At 42.9% G+C, this 22,060-nt stretch overlaps 1 protein-coding gene across 1 annotated transcript; it reads left to right on the forward strand.

Moving 5' to 3' along the window:
* The first annotated feature begins 1,461 nt into the window (after positions 1 to 1,461).
* Positions 1,462 to 16,273, forward strand: sppl2 (signal peptide peptidase-like 2). The gene is made up of 15 exons (XM_083653889.1): positions 1,462 to 1,546; positions 2,349 to 2,465; positions 2,806 to 2,988; positions 3,588 to 3,677; positions 3,837 to 3,976; positions 5,310 to 5,452; positions 7,844 to 7,940; positions 8,551 to 8,667; positions 10,523 to 10,604; positions 10,809 to 10,883; positions 10,975 to 11,037; positions 11,226 to 11,325; positions 11,734 to 11,811; positions 12,346 to 12,506; positions 14,073 to 16,273. Exons 1-15 carry the CDS (start codon positions 1,499 to 1,501, stop codon positions 14,259 to 14,261), a joined length of 1,683 nt encoding a protein of 560 aa, XP_083510015.1. The 5' UTR covers positions 1,462 to 1,498; the 3' UTR covers positions 14,262 to 16,273.
* Positions 16,274 to 22,060: the final 5,787 nt, after the last annotated feature.

Consider the following 22,060-nt stretch of genomic DNA (forward strand, 5'->3'; position numbering starts at 1 on the left):
CATGTGTATGTAAGTAACGTGATATTTTACGATTGGCACAAAAGACGCTTGAATCATTGCTTTTCCAACAAAACCGTACAGTAACTGAGGCCCTTTTCTAATTTTCTTAGTTTTTCATTGACAAATTTGACTACTTTATTCTGAAGGCGCAATCGTCTAACTTCCGGGTTTACTCTAGTGTCTATGGTATGCTTGACGAAGCTAAATATCCGGTGGTTGGGAATGCAGCAGGAGGACCGAGGAGGACTGGAGGACGGACATATGGAATGACATCATAGACACCCTCCGCCAAATGAAAAACAAGATCGAGCATGCAAGGCAAAGATTAAGGGATTAGTCATAAATGACGTCTAGGGAAGACCAGAGAATGACTACTTATCTTAAAACGTCTGAATGTCTAATCACAGTCTCTCTCAAAGCAAGCACACAACACTGGGCTACAGGGCTAAAATGGCTAATTAATCAATAACACCACTGTAACAACAACAACAACAACAACAACAACAACAACAACAAAACCCACTATTAAAAAAGTGTGTGGGGGGGGGGGGGCTTTTACAAGAACACCACAATAGTTAGTAGGCTACTATCTATGCAAAGATCTTTTCATTACTCTTCTTCTTTTTGTTAGTGCCAGTAACAGCAGTCCAACCGGCATCCCTCATCCTTTTCATCGCAGCCAGCTTCAAGGAGTTCCCTGGTGATTTCTGAATGACAGGGGTCTGGATCTAAAGAAATGTTTATCAAATTTTTCAATGTAAATTATTACTTGATATAAATAGCTCAACCCATCACACATACTGTATATTATTTATAAAATTATTTTTGGGGGCATTTTGCCTTTAGTATTCAGTAGGACACTGTGGGCAGACAGGGGGGGTTGGAGGGGAGGGGGAGGGAGGTGCAGCAACCACAGGTCAGATACTGCCACCGTTATCCACGTTCACTGGCCCACAGGACGGCCCCAAAATTCCAGTTCCCTGACCGGGAATCGAACCCGGGCCGCGGCGGTGAGAGCGCCGAATCCTAACCACTAGACCACCAGGGAAGACATGCTTCTTAAATGAGACAAGTGAACTCTCACATAACTACAGTTCACCGTCGAGTAAAATAGAAAAAAAATAAAAAAATAAAAAATAAACGCGTGTGTGCGTGCGTGTGTGCGTGCGTGTGCGCGCGCGCGCGTGTGTGTGTGTGTGTGTGTGTGTGTGTGTGTGTGTGTGTGTGTGTGTGTGTGTGTGTGTGTGTGTGTGTGTGTGTGTGTGTGTGTGTGTGTGTGTGTGTGTGTGTGTGCGCGTGCGTGCGTGCGTGCGTGTGTTTTGGAGTGACTTTGACGTGAGCCAATCATGAGACGTGTTGACTCGTGTGCGACTAATGACAACCAATAATACAACTCACTGCAGAAAATGGGCGGGTCGCACTGGAACGGCTGGTGGGCTTCACATTGTATGCCAGCCGTGCGGTGTTTGATGGGGGAAATAACAACAAGCTAGGCATCATGAGGGTTCCTATAACCCTGATTTGGGCAGCTTTTCTTATCCAGAAGGTGAGACAGACTGTATCTTTGTCTTCGCAAAGTGTTTATACGTTAATATACGTCGTAGCCAACACGTGGTAGATGGAAACAATTTGTTTTTTAGTTGCAAAATTATTAGCTTGCATGCTATGACTGTGTTAGCTTGCGGAGATCGGCCCCGGTGTTGCTACAGTAAGCACGGTTGACTACTAGCTAGCGTTAGCTGTCACGATCACTACTAGATTCTGTCATTTCATGATGACACAACTCCATAAACAATGGATCTGATAGTTGCGGTATTAGACAATCGCTATTAACTGGACAACTAGCTAATCAACGTTAGTTAGTAAGATGTCATATGCAGTTAGTGACAGCTAACGTTAGCTAACTGTTTTTAACGTTAGCCGACTAATGCAACCTCCATGTACACAGTAAACGTTAATAAAGTGCGCCTGTGTACAGTTGAGACCAACACGCATTTAGTTTAGTTTAGTTCGGCTGCAGGATGATGCAATCAGTATTACAATATCATTGTTTCCATTTTAATTAGCTAAAAGATGTTTAACTTAAAACGTGGTTGAAGCTGCCTTATCAGCAATGGATACACCTTTGTATACTTATAATACTTAAATAATTGAAATACTTTACTTTGTGTATAATGAATCTATAATCTATGAAAGTTTCACTTTTTGAAAGGAATTATGGAAAAAAACTAACTTTTCCATGATATTAATTTTTTTGGTAAAGGATATTTTTTGGAAAGGATATTAAATCCACACCTTGAGCTAACATGTTGTATTAGACATTTTGGTCTTTGTTTTGATTTTGACAGGTGGTGGGAGAGTATGGCATGGCCCATTTCAGTGACAAGGGCAAGGGCAAAGGAAAGGATTACTGCATATTCTACAACTCACAATGGGCACGTCTACCTCACGACCTCAATAAGGCAGTAAGTGAATAGCTATAAGTTAAGATAAGGTGAAGAAAGTTCATACATGTGATAAAGGTGTTTAAAAGGGACTAAATAGACGATACAGACTTCACCAACTGTATATCTTGTGGCAAGTTGTTGCAAAGTGGGGAAAAAACAACTCTTTAACATTATTCTTCAACATTCTTTACTTGTATACACTCTCTGGAGGTGATCAAGATAGTGAATGTTTATAAAATTAACTATTTAATTCAATCTATTTGAAGAGAGAATCTTAACTTCAGTGATGGATCCAAAAAAAAATTCACGTTGCGAACTGTTCATTTTGTATTTGTGTGTTTTTCTTTGTATCTCGTAGTCACATCTCCAGGTCTATGACTTGACAACGTCGGTCTTGTGCTCGCCCTCTGAGGTCCCAGAAGGAGGCTTCCTCAACCGCATCCCCATGGTGATGAGGGGCAACTGCACTTTCTACGAAAAGGTCCGACTGGCCCAGATTAACGGGGCCAAGGGCCTGCTCATTGTCAGCAAGGACAGACTGGTAAGGGGAGGGGGGGACACTAATTGGATATTCTTACATGGGCACAGCTGTGCGATAAACAGGGTTCCCTATCGTCATGGAAAATCTGGTGTTTTCCAGGCCTGTAAATGATGTGGAAAGTTATATACATCCAAAAAGCTTCGTAAAGACCATGGATTTGAATTTGTTCATATTGCAATATCCAATTACTTTTACACCCTGAGGTAGGTGTACATAAAAATGGCAAACAATAATACAGTCACTGATTTTTAAACATTGCCCCCCCCCCCCCACACACACACACCATCCCATCATATAAAACATGCAACCCCACAATCTTCAAAGTGGTAACAACATGGTCTGGCGGTTCGCCACCCAAACGCCGTTTCCTTAATACTATGTAATGTCACGTACTGTAATTTAACTTGACTTTTTTGGAACATGGACACAAATACTACACAAGTTACCATGGCAAAAGTGTGTGTGGGAACCCTGTGTATAGCTTTAAACACCTTAGGATAGTTGGTCTTCACAGTTGTGTGCGTCATGTCGAGGTTAAGAAAACAGAAATCAATGCCCCCCCCCACCCCTTTTATTTTATTTGTCTTTTGTAACCTCAGACGCCACCAGCAGGAAACAAGACTCAGTACGAAGAGATTGATATTCCTGTAGCTCTGCTCAGCTACTCTGACATGCTGGACATAAGCAAGGTGAGCCATCGAAACCGTAAGACACTTAGACCCGCTACTTTTGGGGTACACCTGATGCCAGCAGTTTCTCTCTGCCTGTGAACATGGCAAAGTTATGACTTCTTACCATTTTGCAGTTTGATGAGTCTCGGTAATGTCCTGTTTCCTGACCCCCTGCAGACCTTTGGGAAAACGAGAGTGGTCGCCATGTACGCCCCCAAAGAGCCAGTGTTGGACTACAACATGGTGATCATCTTTTTAATGGCGGTGGGAACAGTGGCCATCGGAGGCTACTGGGCCGGCAGCAGGGACAGCAAGAAGTAAGTGAAAGGGGGGTACAGTAGCAAACTGGCATCTGAAATGGGAAATAATTTCATGGTTTTGAATTCTGGGTTCTGATACATAGGCACAGAAATAAATGTACGCAACATGCAGTTCATTATCATGCAAAACATATTCAGACATTATCTGTGCGTGTCATACTTTTATTCCTGGCTGCTAAATATACATAAAAAGTTCATGTTTCAGGGGAGTCGTCTCTGGGGAAAATTTGCAACAGTTTCTTTGGCAAGGAAGGAAGCACAGGTTCTTCTTGCACTGCTGCACAGGAAATGGACCCGTCTGTGTTTGCTTGTGTGTGTGATTGCTCAGTCTTCTCTTGGAGACTATACGTCTCGTCTCTGCAAACCGAGTAGTGCGTTTGCGACTCCAGCTAAAGGGCAGTGTTGTTTATTTGAGGTCGTCTGAGTGACTCACCAGCTCGAGAGCCAATCTGAGTCGCTTCTTCTTCCTGACGCCGAGTTGCCAAGGTGACCGAGGCCGCGGTCAGACGGAGTTTCTGACTGAGGCGGCGGTCAGACGGGGTTTGTGACGCACAGGGCCGAAGGCGGAAAACATCTAGGAATAGGAGTGCGAGTCCTGGTCTGGGTAGGAAGGAAGTGCCGGCCACCAGCCGAGCGCTGGTAAATATTGGCTGTGCTCAGTAGGCTTGTCAACCCGGCCACTTTTGCACGTAACCAACCATCAGTTATTTTTTAAAAACAATATCTGCGCCTTACAACTGTGAATGTGGCTTAATTTTGTAATTTTGGCCAGTGGACAAAAAAAGTGAGGTTCCTGCGTTGACTTTGACGGTGTCTTACTCTTAAGCATGGTGAAATCAGTTTTTAACCTGACGAGTGTTCACGGATCAGTATTCTTTTAGTAGGGATGGCGATTTTTTCCCCCTGACCGACGACAACCGAGGCTCGTTACCCATGTTAGATGTGGCCAAGACAGTGCTATTTTGTTTATCTAGCAAAAGTTGACTAGCTTCCAGGTCAGTAAACAGCCATACTGCTATCCTAAGAGGACCTCCATGATCTTTTAGCACCGTGCCGTGTTGCCAGGTTTGTCGGTTTTCAGAGTCGCTTGTTTTGTTTTTGAAGAGTTTTGGCGCTGGAAACCATCAGCTGTACTTCTGTCAGCAGTTCCTCAACAGCTGCTCCACCAAACGGAAACAAGTAATTTTTTTACCGTTTAACTGACCGGTTAAACAGTTAATTGTTGACATCCCTATTCTTTAGTCTTACGTGCACGTTCCCAACCTCCCAAACAAGCCTCCTCAGCTCAGCCCCCCCCTCTCCTCCCATCGCCTCTCCTCCCCCTCTCCAGGCGCTACATGAAGCACAAGCGGGACGACAGCACGGAGAAGCAGGACGAGGAGACGGTGGACGTCACGCCCATCATGATCTGTGTGTTCGTGGTCATGTGCTGCAGCATGTTGGTGCTACTCTACTTTTTCTATGACCTCCTGGGTACGACACACACACACACACACACACACACACACACACACACACACACACACACACACACACACACAGCACTGATCTCTCCACACACATTACCACGGTTCTCCTCAAAGCAACATGCTGACGTTTAGGATAATAAGCTCTTTGATCACATCTCCATTCTGTGACAATTAGACTGACAATGGTTTCTGTCCTGTAGTGTCACCGTCTACCCACCCAGTACTTTTATTTGAGTCAGTATTTATTCCTGCGTTGGAGGGTGGGCAGTAGCCAAGAAGAAGTTAGAACATCAGGTTTATGACCTGAAGGTTGCTGGTTTGAATTTGAGAATAGCTAGGAAACGACCGTCCCTCAAATACTACCGTCAAGATACCAGTAGTATCAGGCTTTGGATGTGGAGGACACTTCCCAGCTGTAATTGTGTTGATCTCTGTGAGCGTAAAGCAATGAAGTGCTGAAGAAGAGCATGCTTGCTCAGTGAACTTAAACTAAAGTTGGTGTTCTGTAGTATGCAAATGATTTAGCTCACTGTATAGACGAGTTTCCTGGGCCGTTCCTAGGGCGGCGCCATACTTGCGCCATACTTGCTATTGTTGCTTTCGTCTTCCGGTTCAGGCAGCGTCACATCAGGAAGCACAGAGGTCGAGCCGAAATCTTAGCCTAGCCTAGCGAACATTTTATAAAGGCAACGTTAGTCACGCTAACGTTAGTTAAAGTTATTATGGGTTCCGGAACACATTGTGCGGTGCGTGGCTGTCACAATACATGGAAACGCCTGAACGAGTGGTTGGTTGGATATAGAGTGTTTTGTTCATCGGCCACAAAACGGCAATGTCCCTCCCTGCACGCCAAGCATGTAAAATATAACGCTTCACTACACTATAGCAAGACTGTCTGAGTGAGAATGCTCTTCTAAACACATCGGCTACTAATATATAATTATTTTTCTGCATCTCATGATGAGATTAGATCGGTAAAAAGTTTGGACAGACTGCTTCATTTGTTCATCCTCCCGAGTCGATGATGTTGCGCAGTGCTGACAGCGGTCAGCGTGCGGACTTGCTGCACTCGTCATGTCGTGCAGCCGGACACACAGAGAGCATAATAGCCACCTACAGCCCTCGTCACAGATAAAGAGAGAGAGGGAGAAGGGTGGAGAGAGAAGCAAACTATTTTTGCAGATCTCAAAAGCAGGTAAACCACTGTTGAATTAGTGAGAATGTCAGAATGATGTCAGAAGGAGGAGAGCAATGAGCGCTTTGTCAGTGCGTCTTGCAGCGTGGCTTGGGGCGGCTGGGTGTCGCGATGTGCTCTTCAAAGTGGAAATTCGTTCCATTAGCAACACATTAAGTTAAGTTCTGAGCTTTTAAAATTAGTTTCTGCTGGTTTTATTAGACTATTTCTGACACCGGCAGTAAGATAATTCATTTGAGAAGAATTGTGAGCGTGAGTATGGGTTTTTTCCTCCGTATTTCCCCCTTCAATGCGTGCAGCTCCTATAGCCTATCTCATAGCCTATCGGAGGAATGTTTTTGTTCTGCTGGATGATTCAACAGCTTGTCTTTTCGTTTTGTTAATGTGTTTTTTTCTGCTTGTAGATGTAAAAATAAACGCTTTCTAATGAAAATAATAAAGCATTTGTTGTGGTAATTGTTTAATGGGGCACAGACAGTCAAGTCAAATAGCCCATTTTGCTCGCATTTTCTCTACAACAACGCCGCCGCCGGAAGAAAAAAACAGACTAAGCCTGAATGCGGAAATTAACCGGAACGGCCCAGGAAACTCGTCTATACAGTATGTGCTGTATATGTGCAGCAGACAGTACAGGCTTGCTTACGGCCCAGCCACATCTCCGCGTCGTTTGACGCGGGCTGACGCTGCTGCCCATCCACTTTGTATTGAACATGCTGCTCGACACCTCGCAAAGCATGCTGGGAGACCAGACGATGCGTAGCAGGCTTGTGAAGCGACAGTGGGCAACAGAGGGGGCGGGGTGGAGTTTGGCAAAGTACAAAGCTAGCCAATTGAGCTCGTCCTAGGACCTATCCTACCCTTCCTGTCCTCTTCCACTTCCTCTCTACCACCAATTTTCAAAGAAGCAAAGTAAATCTAGCAGCAGCTAGCTTGGGAGCTAGCTGCTGCTTCCGGATTTCCACGCCCACCAAGCGTCAAGCGTCCATACAGCCAAGCGTCAGCACACGTCAAACGACGCGGAGATGTGGCTGGGCCGTTAGCATCATCTCAGTAGCGTTCACAGCAAACTGGTGCCAGTCTTCTCAGTTTTAATTAAACAGTAAAAAAGTGTCCTCCTGTAATGGTGTGTAAGTGGATATTATATGAACAAAGTGACGATGCTTGTATGCACTAACTTCTTGACTGCCCCTCTCTCTCTAGCCATTTGGGCCATAGGCATCTTCTGTGTGGCCTCCTCTGTCGGCCTCTACAGCTGTCTATGGCCTTTTGTCAGGAGACTCCCTTTCTGCAAGTGCAGGTGAGACTCTTCAATTCAAACTGTATCCAATCAGTTATTTACTGTCATGGGTTACATTTCCATTCAAAGCGAGGTGTCACTTTGGTTTTGTACATTTGTACTTGATAGCATGCTTACCTCAATATGATTACATCAATAGTCAACTACTGAGATCAGCTGCCCAAGCCATCTGTTATTACTACCTGTGATTATCATTTCCCCCCTCTTCATATTACAACTACTGTAACACTACACTCTTTTGATGTATGGTGTTGGTTGTGATGCTTTATTGTATTGTATCAGGGCATCATTGTAAAAGAGGGCTTATGCTCTCAACTGACTATCCCGAATAAATAAAGGTAAATAAATCAAACAAACTGCTCTGATCAAGACCCTAACAGTTGGAATGCTTTTAGAGCCAAGATTGTGACTCATTAAGAACTTACGTGTCTCTTCTTGTCCATGAACAAGCAACCCCTCAATACCAATGGACCCTGAATACAAATAATAGTTTGTAGAAGTGTATTATTTGGTGTACAACACATGTAAGTGAATGGTTATTAGTCAGAAAATGACAATATGACTTGACAGTAGTTGTGGTTTTCACATGTGGTCTGTCTTATGGCTGCAGGATCCCAGAGAATAACCTGCCCTACCTGCACAAGCTGCCGCAGGTCCGCCAGCTGCTGCTCTCAGCCTTCTGCATCAGCGTCAGCATCACCTGGGTGGTGTTTCGCAATGAAGACCAGTGAGTATGGAGAGACCACTAACACTGTCACATCCACAATGTACCCAGAACCTTTTGAGTCTGAGTTTAATGAAGACCAGTGAGTATGGAGACTGGAGAGACCACTAACACTGTCACATCCACAATGTACCCAGAACCTTTTGAGTCCGAGTTTGCAGACGGCAAAAACCACAAGTAGAAGGAGCAAGATGCTAACAGTAACCCGTTTAATATCAGGGTATATATGCCCTGCATTTTAACACGTTCACTGCCAATGGCGAGTTGACTCGTCAAAAAAAATCCAACGGTTGACTGCCAATGACGAGTTGAGACGTCAAAAAAAAAAACACCGAACGTGTACAACCCATTCCACCGACCCACTAAGTGGCGACAGTGCTCTCCATTCTAGAGGAAGGCAAGCAAAAAGCAGTGTGAGGAAGCCATTCTCATGAAAATGGATTGGCGAAAACGCTTTCGCGCTTGGGAGCTGGCGGTGGGGTTTTGCAAATTTGCATAATAGATTACGGGTGGAACACACTTTGAAACACGCAGCATAAATAAGACCAGAATCGCAAAAGCTTCATCAAAGCTCTCAGAACCCCAAGAAACGAGCGAGCCCATCCAGACTTGCCCAGCGGCCGCCAGCAGACAGGCACAGCAGCAGCAAAGCAGTGAGCCTGGTGACGCGAGGTTACAGCAGCAACAGAAACGAGCTTGTGACACGCCCGCTGCAGCCAAGAAGAACACACACGGAGGGAGGAGTTTGAAGGAGAGGGGTGTTTCCTGCTGTTATGGAGGAAATTACTGTTCAAAACTATTGTTTAGATGTCTGACGTCTTACTGATGCCAAAAATGAATGGTTAAAGTGACTGTTCTATCGAATTTCACAAAAAGCCGTTTATCTCAGAATAAATTTTCAGACGCTGAAACCATGCTGTATTCAACTGCTAATGCTTACATAACTACTAACTCTACAAACTAACTCTTTTAGACAGAGAAAGCACACATTCTATTAGTTCTTTTGAGATATTGTGTGTTCACAAAATCCTAACAGAAACGAATCCTCGGCTCTTGAAAGATGAGCCAGAATCCTCAAAAAACCCCTCTGGCAGAAGCTAACTACAGTATTGAAAAACGGCTGGCAGTGAATGTGTTAGTTTCTCATCAGAGTATGAGCTTCCCCATACCCAATATTGATTTATTATACTGTATGGGTCAACCCAAAACCAGGTTGCTTGAGTAACAAGGTTGAACACAGAATTATCCATACACACACACACACACACACACACACACACACACACACACACACACACACACACACACACACACACACACACACACACCTTCAGGTGAATGATTAAGCCCTCCGCTGCGCGTCGGGCTCAATCATTCACCTGTCGGTCATTATTCCGCCAGTAATCACCGGCTCACAATTACATTATACAAATACATTATCCCTTACATATATAATATATATATATATATATATATATATATATATATATATATATATATATATATATATATATATATGATCATAATGTGCAATTTCAGAATTAAAGTTAGTGTGGGTACTTTCAGTTAATTTCAGATTGCGCTGCTAAATTTCTCCCCTGTTCTCCAGAATTACACTTTGACAAACGCATGCCCTCATAGTAAAAATGGCATTGTATTTGTATTTGTAATCCCTGTTTCTGGACTTTGGAGTGAGACCTTCTGTAAGTGCTGGTTGCCTAGATGTGTGTGTGTGATGACATAATGGTGAAAGTGTTCTGTTTGCGTGTGAGTAATGTCTTGTTAGAGGGAGATGACGGTGGTGCTGAGGAGGCAGGCTGACTAACCGTGTTGTTGTTCCATATGGCGTGTCCTAAAGGTGGGCGTGGGTGCTGCAGGACACCCTGGGGATCGCCTTCTGTCTCTACATGCTCAAAACAATCAGACTGCCCACATTTAAGGTGCGTCGGCGCTATCTCACATGTACGCCATGCTAATGTGCCATATGTTTTTTCAAGATCTGCTTCTTCTCACTTATTTTCAGTGAGGATTCCTTGTCTGTCTCCTCCTCTCCTCACATTGTTTATCTTTTTATAGTATATATAAATATGTTTCTGGCAGTTGTAGTTCACCTGATGCATTTTTCCTGTCTCTCCTCCTTGCAGGCCTGCACTTTACTCTTGGTGGTCCTTTTTGTCTACGATGTTTTCTTTGTATTTATTACTCCCTTCCTCACAAAGGTATGTCGAGACTGCTGCTTCACTGACATGTATATTTAACCGCAGTCTGCAGTCCATTGAGCTCATTCTACCATGTGCCTCTCCTCCACAGAATGGGGAAAGTATAATGGTGGAGGTAGCGGCTGGTCCCTCTGACTCCGACACACATGAAAAGGTGCGCTTGTTTTCAACATCCAGGGTTCCCTGTGGTGGGTGGTGTGGTGGGTCTCGTTTACAGAAATATAACGCTGACATTTACAACTGTTCCCCTCCACCTCCAAACACCCCAGTCAGCTCAGAGGGGTAGCAGTTGAGCAGTGGTCCTGAAAGCTGTGGTAACACTGGTCATTTTGTTTGCTCCAGCTTCCCATGGTGCTTAAAGTGCCACGGTTAAACTTCTCTCCCTTGGCCCTGTGCGACCGGCCCTTCTCCCTCCTGGGCTTTGGCGATGTCTTAGTACCAGGTAACTAACTGTGTTTTTTTTTTTACAACCAGAGATGTTTTGGCAAATGTTCACCACAGTCACTTTGTTTCTTTGGTTGGTGTAGAAAATTTCGGGATAACCAGCAATTGGCAAGCTCAAATCTGCTATTGCTATGCTTTTGTAATTGCATACCATCAGTTTTAGTTTCCACAACTAATAACAATCAAATATTTTGGCATATCAAAAGTAATAATGTAGTTAAAAATAGAAAATGTTGATATCAGATATCAAAAGTGCAATTAAACAATTGTGTCCCTCAACTCACCAAGACTGTGTGTTTAAAGCTTTACAGCCATATCTAAATCTCTGTGCTGAGATATGGCAAAATAGTACACGAACTGCCCCTGACTGACTGACTTGAACGCCTCTCTCTCGTCTTCCGTCCAGGCCTGCTGGTCGCATACTGTCACAGGTTTGACATTTTAATGCAGGCCTCCAGGATCTACTTTGTGGCCTGCACTATGGGTATGTACATGACACACTCACTCACTAGGGACATATGGCTAATCACTGTACTTAGCTAAAACAAAAACACATTTGTTTATCATTTGCCATTGTAGCCTGCTCCAAAATTCATCCTTCTCTTAAAACTGTCCTGGACCAGGACTCGATATTAGTAATATCTGTTGCACTTTTTATTGGTTGCTTGTAATGTTAGCAATCTAGGAATCCAAGCTCATTTAGCTCACTATTATATCACTATTGTTCACTATTATTATTATTATTATTATCTGCTAAATACCTTAAGCAAGTTGTATCCAATCCTGTACCATTGAGGAACCAAGAGTAAGCATGTTTTCCTTCCAACCAACCCAACATTACAACAGCTTAATTAGAACTAATTAGTCCCCCCTCTCTGGTCAAAATTCCACTGCTGTGGTGTTTGGTGGGCATGAAAACCTGCATTACGACGGCACATGATGGGACACCACACCAGTGCCTTTGACCTTTGACCCAAGTGTTTGACCTAAGCCTGTGTGCTACTCTGTCTCCTCTCAGCTTACGGCACCGGCCTGCTGATCACCTTCGTGGCGTTGGCAGTGATGCAGACGGGCCAGCCGGCCTTGCTCTACCTGGTGCCTTGCACTTTGCTCACCAGCCTCGCCGTAGCGCTGTGGCGCAGGGAGCTGCCCCAGTTCTGGACTGGAAGTGGATTTGTGGTGAATACCAGTTTGATATGAGTGCCTACTGCGGAGCAACGAAAAGACCTAAAAAAAAAAAAAAAAAGAGAGAGAAAAAAAGCAAAGAAAAAAAGACAATCTCTACATTAGTGTTAAATAACACGCACAGTAAAGTAGAATTTCAAGTTGAGTAACCCCTTTAAACAGTTCTACCCATTCCAACTGCCTCTTTGTGTTTTGCTGTCCCCCCCTCCCGTCGCTGCTCCTCCCCTTTTACTTTACTGTGGGTGTGCTCTAGTCTGGCGCTGAGGGCTCAGCTGTCTGTGAATGTCACTGCAGGTATTCTATCTAGGCTTGTTTTTACCTCTACTTTCCTCTCTACCATTAAAACATCCTGCTCTTACTTAAGGTTCCTTTTGATTGTTGCTTCCCCCCCTGGAGAATAGACATTTTTGTTTACATACATAAGTGGTAATCATGGAATAGAGGGAAGTGACAGCTCAGAAGTGACAGATCAGTAGGGGTGTCACGATACACTCAGTTCACGATACGATACGTATCACGATACTGGGTTCACGATAACGATACGATACGATACGATTTTAACAATATTTTTTTAAACTTGAATAATGACAATATATGACTGGAAAAGTAGTATTTTATTTGAAATGCACAAATACAAAACATGCTGTTGTGGGAAATTGTTATTACAATAACAACTAGAAAAAACATGAGATTGGAGATAAGGCTTATCTTGAAATAGAATGAGTTACACCGTCACTTAGATTTACTTTGAACTAAAAGGTTTCTCAGCAGTATAAATTCTCATTATGCATCTTCAGTTTTTCTTCAAACTCAAACAACAAGACTTTTCTTAATCTATTTTTTATGCATCTTCAGTTTTTCCTGTCAAGTAAACAGTTTTGCCAGAAACTCAATTGAATGGTTTCTCTCCTGTATAACTTCTCATGTGTCTCTTCAGAGACTTGTTCAACTGAACTACTTTCCACACATTGAACTTCAACAAACAAAGACGTTTCTTAGTCTATTTTTTGAAAAAAAAAAAAATTTTTTTTTTTTTTTTTTTTTTTTTTTTTGCGATATGAGATTTCATCTCAACGATACATATCGTGACGTTTTACTATCGCGAAATTTCGTGGGACGATATATTGTGACACCCCTACAGATCAGTCATTGGTGGTGATGATAAACGTGTTGATTAGCTCCTGTTATTTCCTAGAGATTGACGTAGCATCGGTAGCATGTGTTATCTGTTAGTTTAGAGGGACTCAAGGCACCGGTGGGGTTTTCTGTGATAGGCTGCCTTTATACTGTATATCCTAGGAGTTCTCTAGCTCTGTGTACAGTAATACCTCTGACAACACTAAAAAACAGATTTTAATTGGAGTTGAATTGTAAAAGCATTACCTCATGAAAGATAATGAAAACATTTGACCATTTAGCCTGAACTCTACTTGTGAACAGAGGGATGACTGTATAGTACGTTTGTTTTCTTTGTCTTCTCTTTCATTTTTGTTCATGTCAATAAGTTTTGTTTTCTGCACAATGCGCCTCATCTCAACTTTGCTTTTTTGTCCCCTGCAGCCTCCCATAGTGCTGGCGCCGATCAACTGCACCCAAACCGCAGCTCCGCCGACAGAGGGGCCCCCGACCGACGCTAAGCCACAAAGCACAGAGGGCGACCTCTGTGCTTTGTGTCCGGGCGAGGACCCGCCCCCTTACCCACCTCAGGAAACACCCACCACTGAGAAAGAGGAGAACAAATCGGAATAGAAAGGACTAATAGCATTTTAAGTAATTTCATGTTTATTTTAGGTTTTTCTACATAGTATCAAATGCATATCGGACATTTTAAATATGGACATTTCTGTGCACTTGGTGCGAGGGGAAGAGTGAGTGTCTGCATCGGTAGGGCACTGGAATCGGACACATCGAGGGTCAAAGGCCATGAAAACGCAACAGCTACCAAAATTGTACTACAGCCCCTATAGAGCTGAGCAGCCACGTGACATCTTTTGCGCCGGACGGGAGTTTCCCATTCATTTTCTCCATAGACATTTTGAAAAATCCTCTAAAACGAGTTTTAAGGCTGGAACCAAGCCAACCCGTGACCTACTGAATCGGGAGTGACCATAAAACATTTCAGTTGGAGCAAAAATAAAAAGATATCCCCCGTCTTTACTTTTTGTTTTTGCTCCAACTGAAATGTTTTATGGTCACTCACGATTCAGTAGGTCACGGGGTGGCTTGGTTCCAGCCTTAAAACTAGTTTTTTGAAATGTCTATGGAGAGAAAATGAATGGGAAACTCACTTCCGGGGCAAGAAATGTCACGTGACTGTTGAGCCCTATACCTTCCCCTAGCACAATCTGTACCACCTGTAATGGGAATGTACCCCAGCTAGGCGACAGTAATCGCCCCCATTCCACTCAGCTAAGGAGCTTACCAGCCCTTATTGTGAAAAACACACAACTACACAAACTACTGTGGATTAACTATGTTGGATCAGAAGCCATTTTAGGTTGCTTGTTACTTTTCTATCCCCCTGTTACTGTCGTGAAACCACACCATTGTCAAAGTATGCAGGAAAGCTGGCTTCATACCCTTTAACATGTGGTGCTACCTGTTTGTATTTTGACTGAGCCAAAGGTGTCAGATATTTTGTTTTGTTTTTCTTTTGACCTTAAGCTTTTGTTGATATTTTTCTTTCATTTTATCTTTTGCATATATTTCGTTTTGCATGCTATGGTTTTGATTTTTGACCCTTTATACAAGTACTTTGTATTCTATAGTGCACACTGTTCGTATATGGTACTGGTGGTGCAACATTTAAAATGTTGGTCACTGCAGTTATTATTATTATTGTGTTTTTTTTCAGTAGTTCATATTGTCTTAAGAATTGGTTTTGGCCTTACTGTGTCCATGTATGGAGATGGAATGTGTCTGTAAAACTTGCTTTATAAAAAAACACAAGTACTGTGCTCAAAAGGCTGTCCTGCAGTTTAGTATAATATACTAAACTGCATGACCTGAGGAGTGAGTTAATTTGATGTTTGAGATGTTGCATAACCAATACGCGTTGAATTCTGTAATTTGTATGAAACATTTGCACAATATTTTTGTGGAATTGACAGGCTGACAAGAAGACTGTTGGTTCTTCTTAGCTATATATACTAATGTATACCTATACCCATGTGATTTTAGGAAACGGAAATTCATGGTATCAATGTATGCTATGCGGTATTCTTTATGCTTTGTTTTTGTCAATTTACAACCCAAGGGTTTGATCTTCAAAATAGAGCGCAACAGTCACTTAATGCTTTGTTGCCAAATGGATGTAGATACATTTCTGCTTCTCATTCATTTATCATACTGCCTACTAAGCAAATTCAGCAGTTCTGTGTAAAGTTGTTAAAAAGATCAAAAGTTGAAAATAAAGTGCTCAAAGTGGGATGTCGAGAGCTACTTGTCTGGCTGCATGCCCTTACTGATCAACAGATTCAGAAGACAATTCAGTAAAAAAAAATCAAGTTCAGTTTAAAAAGATAAAAAAAAAGAAATATTAGTACAGTTTTGATTGACATTTTTTATTTTGGACATGTTAAAAAGAAGTTTAAAAACAAAAAGATAAAATAACAATGCCATAAAGTGCAAAAATACAGTACAATGATGTATAATACTCAATAAAGCCAAAAGCTAAGATAAAAGTGAATAGTATGACATTTGATAATATGCCATTGCACATCCATGAAAAAGAGCACAACTACATATTCCACATGAGCTGGTAATTATTGCAATCAAAGAGGCTCTACCTAGGCTATATTAATTATTGATTCATTAGGAATAGCAGTCTGTTGCTCAACTTGCTTCTCTGTCCCACCAGTGTGTCATGGAGGGACGTGGAGCTACACTCTGAGAATTCTCATAAAAATTCTCAATGTTGTAAAAACCTTGATCTATGTTTCAAACTATGCCGTGTTGGGTCCTTGAATTTGGGGAATTGGGCCCTGAAAGTTGTTGAAAAGTCCTTGAATTTGATGTTGAAGGTGTGGGAACCTGGGGCTGCCCCCTATTAGTTGATTAATCCATTAGTTGATGAGGAGAGTTAGTCGACCAAGTTTTCATTAGTCGGTTAGTCGCAGGAAGAAGAAAAACACTCAAACTCCATTGGGGAGCTGTTTCTTGTGGTTAAAAAGATATTAGATCAGTGTTGCCAACTTTGGGTACCTGGTTGGAGTGAGATTTCTAAAGTTCTAAACATATGTATGAGTTGGGATTTGACGTGAATGTGTTTAAATTGTGTACCAGAACTATGTGTGTGCGTGCTTAGATGTATTTGTATGGACGTGTGTGTGGGTATGTGTAAATGATATATCTCAATGTTTAAGTTTCCTTGTATCCTAGTGTAATGTAACCATATACTGTAAGTTTGAGTATATGATGCCTGGATGGATGCTGATGGGATATTAACTCAAGAGGGTTTAGGGTTAGAGCGATGGACCGTAGGGGACCACGTTTAGGGGATGCCTGCTTGATGTATTACCAGTGAAGACGCCTCTCCATCCATCACCGTGTAATAGTACATGCTGGGCTTCTGGGCTTGTCGTCTGCTCAGTGATGACTAATAGCATGAGTTTGTGTGGCTGATAAGGGGTGTTGTGTGAATGATCTGCTTGGGAACAGAGGATGCTCTCTGTACTGTACCTGCCTGCACCCCTCTGGCTTTTCTAAACCATTAGGAAAGGTGCATACAGGAAGTGGCCACTTGGAGAGTGGTGGGGTGAAGAATATCACCCGCCTCCTCTCACCATTCATCACCTCAGGTCTGCTGTCCCGTGCTGGGCTTTATACTCAGGCCTGGGCTTTATAGCGTTGCCTTTATTAAGGTTGGCTGTGTGTTTGGTTGTGAAGAATGCACTCTTTTCCATAGTACAAAAAAGAGTCTGGAAAATGGAGCTTTCGACTTCAAAACAAAGCTTAACTTGTGACGACGAGCAGGGACGTGCAGAGAACATTAGAGGGGCAGGGGCTCAAATTCATAAAAGGGCACTACAGAAATTTGAGGCAATTTGAAGGCCAATTTAGGGGTATAACTTATTTTAAATATTCAGATTTGAACCAGATTTAGAGGAATATCTCATTTTAGGATGAGGCTTTGACAAACATACATAGCCTACCTGATTCACGTTGACTGACTGATATATCTGTCAGACTGTGTGCGCCTATGCTGCTGCTGTCCGTCTGCATGGTTGCTCTGGCTGAGTGGAGTGCGCACTGCTGGAGTGGGTGGGGACGGGCCACGTGCGTTTTTGGGTTGGTGCCTTCAGGGGCGGTTTAGAAAAACACTGCTCCATGCAGAGGCCATTACAAATGGTGCATTCAAGGCCAAGAGAGCTCGGAAAAGGCATTCTCTTTGAATGCTGCCTTCAGTGATGGCATGGAAAGGGCAATTTCCATACAAAGCATCATTAGAAATGCATTCATGGTCAGGAAAGGGCACTTTTTATTTTAGTTTTTCATGTGTCTGAGCTGTTTGTTTTGTTCATGTGTTGTTGGAATGAAAATGAAAAATGTATTATAAAAAAAGGGCACTTTTTACAGACTGAAAAAAAGGCAGGGGCTCAAGCCCCCTTTCATGTCTATGTGTGCACGTGCCTGACGACGAGGCTCTTCAAATTACTGGTTGTGTTGATTAACACGGCAACTAATGTTCTTAAGCATTGGCTTAGGCATTAAGGCAGGGGTCACTGATCATTTTATTGTCCCAAATTAGATACCGCAGCCTGACACCCATGTGAGGCAATGATGCGGGGATGTATTTGTTAATAAATGTTGTTGAGTCAGTGAATTCAAAAGGTCAAAAGTCTAAATCATAAAAAAAAGTGTTCTACCATTTTTATGTCATGTACTATACATAATATCAATATTGAAATCCTCATGAATCATGTTCACTATCAGACAGTCTGTCTCCCTCTGCTGTTCATTGTCAGTACTTTATTCTCTATCTATAACCTGCCATCATTGCATTGTTCATGTTGTGGCCTTGACATTAATATAAGCACATTAGACCTTTAGCTGACAGCTGGTTCAGCGTCCTTTTCAAGGTCACTTTAACAGGACATGTACAGCTTCAGGTGAATAATGTATTTTTGTTCCCATAAGCACTGAGAAGTGCTTCAGTTACATTACAAGGGTAATTGCAAAGACAAACATTTAATTAGTCTTCTTTTACACCAGAATAGTCTTTCTTGGTTGAAGGAAAACTTATTTGTTGTCCATTTTGTTGCCAAAAGAGATGATCGCCCAGCTGGACAACAGTTTCTGATAGACACAGTACTTTTGATAATTTCTTTGATGATAATGATAATTGATCTGTGGATCAAATAATTAAGTAATTAATTGAGTGATTACTTAAAAGATGAATATCTAAAAAAACTTTTTAAAACGTTAATTAAAGGGCTTCTAAATTGCTGGAAAACTATTTATAAAATAATTAATTCAATGGACGAATAAATTACTGATGAATGATGAAAATGTGCCGTTCATTTGTTCATTTGCTTATTCAGTTTTGTATTATTTGTCTTTTTCACAATTCATTTTTCAATGAAGCAGCCCTGTTTGAATGCACTTTGGGGTTCAGTATCTTGCCCATGGACACTTGTACATGTGGACTGGAGGAGCTTTAGTGCTTTCAGTACAGCTATGTAGGCTACTGTACTGTAGCCTATGGTTTGGAGTAATTTTTTGCTAAACAAATACATTATTTTAATTGTTTGACCTCCCTCTACCAGTAAACAGCACTGTATTGACAGTAAGAGTGGCTCAACTGATGATCATGTTCCATGTGGTTAAAAGCAATCAGATTAGTTGTCCTATTGCTGCCCTAACGTAAAGTGTCCGTTTCAGCGTGCCACCTTGCAGAAGGAGAAATAAACCAGGGGACGCTATGACGCCGAAGTCAATCCCGCTTCATCAAAACACACACACCCGGCCTAAATGACTCCATGATGTGTTAGATTTAGTAAACAACTGCTGAGCTGCGAGCCGAGGAGATGGCACGTTCTCCAGTTTCCAGCAAGGCAAGGCTGTGAAGTGGGGACAAGGTTTGGGCTTGCTTTTAATTGAGCCCAGGCCTGTGCCAGAGACCCCCCCCCCCCGTGCCAGACACATGCTGGAGACATTAAAGGGTGTATGACGTGGTAATCAAATTGCATAAGGGCATGTGATTAAAAGTGGGCCAAGGCGGAATTAGCTTTAGTTTAGCCTCTGAAAAAATAACATGTTGAGAGTGCTTTAATGTACTCAATATTTAAGATTTCCCCCCACTAATGTTTGGTTCAAGTTGGAGTGACTGATTCCCTCTCTAAAACAAATATGTAAGTGCTTTACTCATTGAAGAAACAAACCCTTCTAAGGGAACAAGTACTTTATATGTCATTAAAATTATTTGGGCCACCCACTTTTTTTTATGTAGCAGATGGGTTCTTGTTCTAAAAACATATCATTCAAGCTAAATGAAGTCCACTCTATAAAGAAAAAGGGTTGCAATTTGACGTCTTGAATGCTTCAGTGACCTCTTATTCGTTATGCTTTAGATCAGTGGTTGTTTCACATAAAGGACCCCTAAACTGACAAAAATTTGACCACGGACCCCCATTTGATAGGATTTTGTCTGAAGGTCCCCCAAATGATAATCAGATTGATGTGTTTAGATGTTTTATTACGGAAAATGTATGAAACCCATGACCAAAATAGTCATTGTGTTACTTATGATTAGTAGAACATACAGTATAGCCAATGATTGATTTTCCTACTACCAACAGGGAAGATAGATTCTCAAGAACAGACTGTAAAATTATCGCATCAAGATGGAACTAAAATAATTGTTACAATTGAACTCAGGGCATTATGGAGTAGGGCTATATTTTCATGAGACTGGACTAAATATATTCCATTTCAGAAGGTGGCGCTAATGCACCAATAGCTGTTTGTCAACCGCAATAAAACAACACAAGAAAGAAGAAGACAATAGAAGACGTAGAAGGCGCGTGCAGAGGGGCAGAGCAGAGGAGGGGAGGGCAGGTTGAGGGGGCGTGCGAGCACCTGCCCCTGGCCTTCTTGCCCAAAGTGCTCTTTTCATCGTTTTGAGAAAATGACGTTAGCTAATATGACTATCTCATAAGTAGTGTACATAAAGGTGGAAAACTTTAACAATAGTTAACGGCCTTCATGCAGAAGTCTTCGGCAGCAGGGACACCTGTCGGAAGAAGCAACGCCAGCGAGACAACGCAACTCGAGCTAGCTGTGTGGATGCTAGCGTCACCTCGCCTCGCCACCTGCTGTACTGCACTGACTGCTGCCAGCATGCCTCAGCCTGACATAACGAGGTACAGTTTACCTGGCCCATAATAATGTGTAGGTATGTGCCAGACATTGTTTGAGTAACCTAGCAATAAATTACAGTGGCGTTTACTGCCAGACAATTCGCTGTCTAGCTAGCTGTGTCTTGGCTAGAAGGGGGCTCGTGCGCATTTGAATACATACAATAAAGCTGATAATATACCAGTTTGATTCTTTAAACTTTCCCTTTAATGTACATCATTAAAGGGGGCTCTAGTGCTGCTATCGGTCTATGCTGTTTTTCGTTACGTTTATGTTTTATGTTGTCTGGTACACGTCCTCTGCATTGCGCTTTTCATGTGGAAGTGTGTGATAGCGGGGGTCTGTGTTGTCACGAATATCCGACTCGAACTGCCTGCGATGCGAACTGACGCTAACAGCTGTTAGCCAAATAGCTAACTAGCTTAGCGCAACTAGGACCTCCACGGAGCCACCAATGCGTGGATGCTCTTACCGCTGTTAATCCGCCTCAACTTGGGACATGGCGGCTCTTATGACTCTGCTGCTGCTTTCCCTGATGTGTGGGGAACTACTGTGCAAGAGCGGGCCTGAAACCCTACTATCACGTTCGGCGACGCACCGCGTCTACACGAGAGAGGCCCTGCTCGCCCTGCGGCACACTGGGGTCACGCCGCCTGCGAACCTCCCTGAGACCGTCACCGAGAGGACGAATGGCGGGTCTAGACGGAGGAAGAGGGGCCAGAGAGGAGGCGTCAGGCGACGTCTCCGAAGAAGGGGTAACAAGCCCCCTCTGCCCTCTATCATTTTAAGCAACGTGCGTTCCTTACGGAGCAAAATGGATGAGCTCCGTGTAAACACCAGATTCTGTCACGAGTACAGGGAGGCCAGCTTGATGGTGTTTACAGAATCGTGGCTGCGTCAAGACACTCCTGACTCCATGCTGGAGTTGGAAGGTTTTTCCACCATTCGGGCCGACCGGGAGGCTTCGTCGGGAAAGACGAGAGGCGGAGGTATCTGCATGTATGTGAGTAACAGATGGTGCAGCCAGTTCACCATCAGAGACAAATACTGCGATCCAGACATCGAACTGCTCTGCCTCTCCCTGCGACCGTTCTATCTCCCGAGGGAGTTTGGGAATATTATTATATGTGCTGCTTATGTTCCACCTAGTGCTAATGCTGCCAGAGCAGCCAAACGCCTGTCTGACTGTG

The sequence above is a fragment of the Poromitra crassiceps genome, assembly GCF_964638095.1.
Source record: "Poromitra crassiceps genome assembly, chromosome: 17".
Taxonomy (NCBI): Eukaryota; Metazoa; Chordata; class Actinopteri; order Beryciformes; family Melamphaidae; genus Poromitra; species Poromitra crassiceps.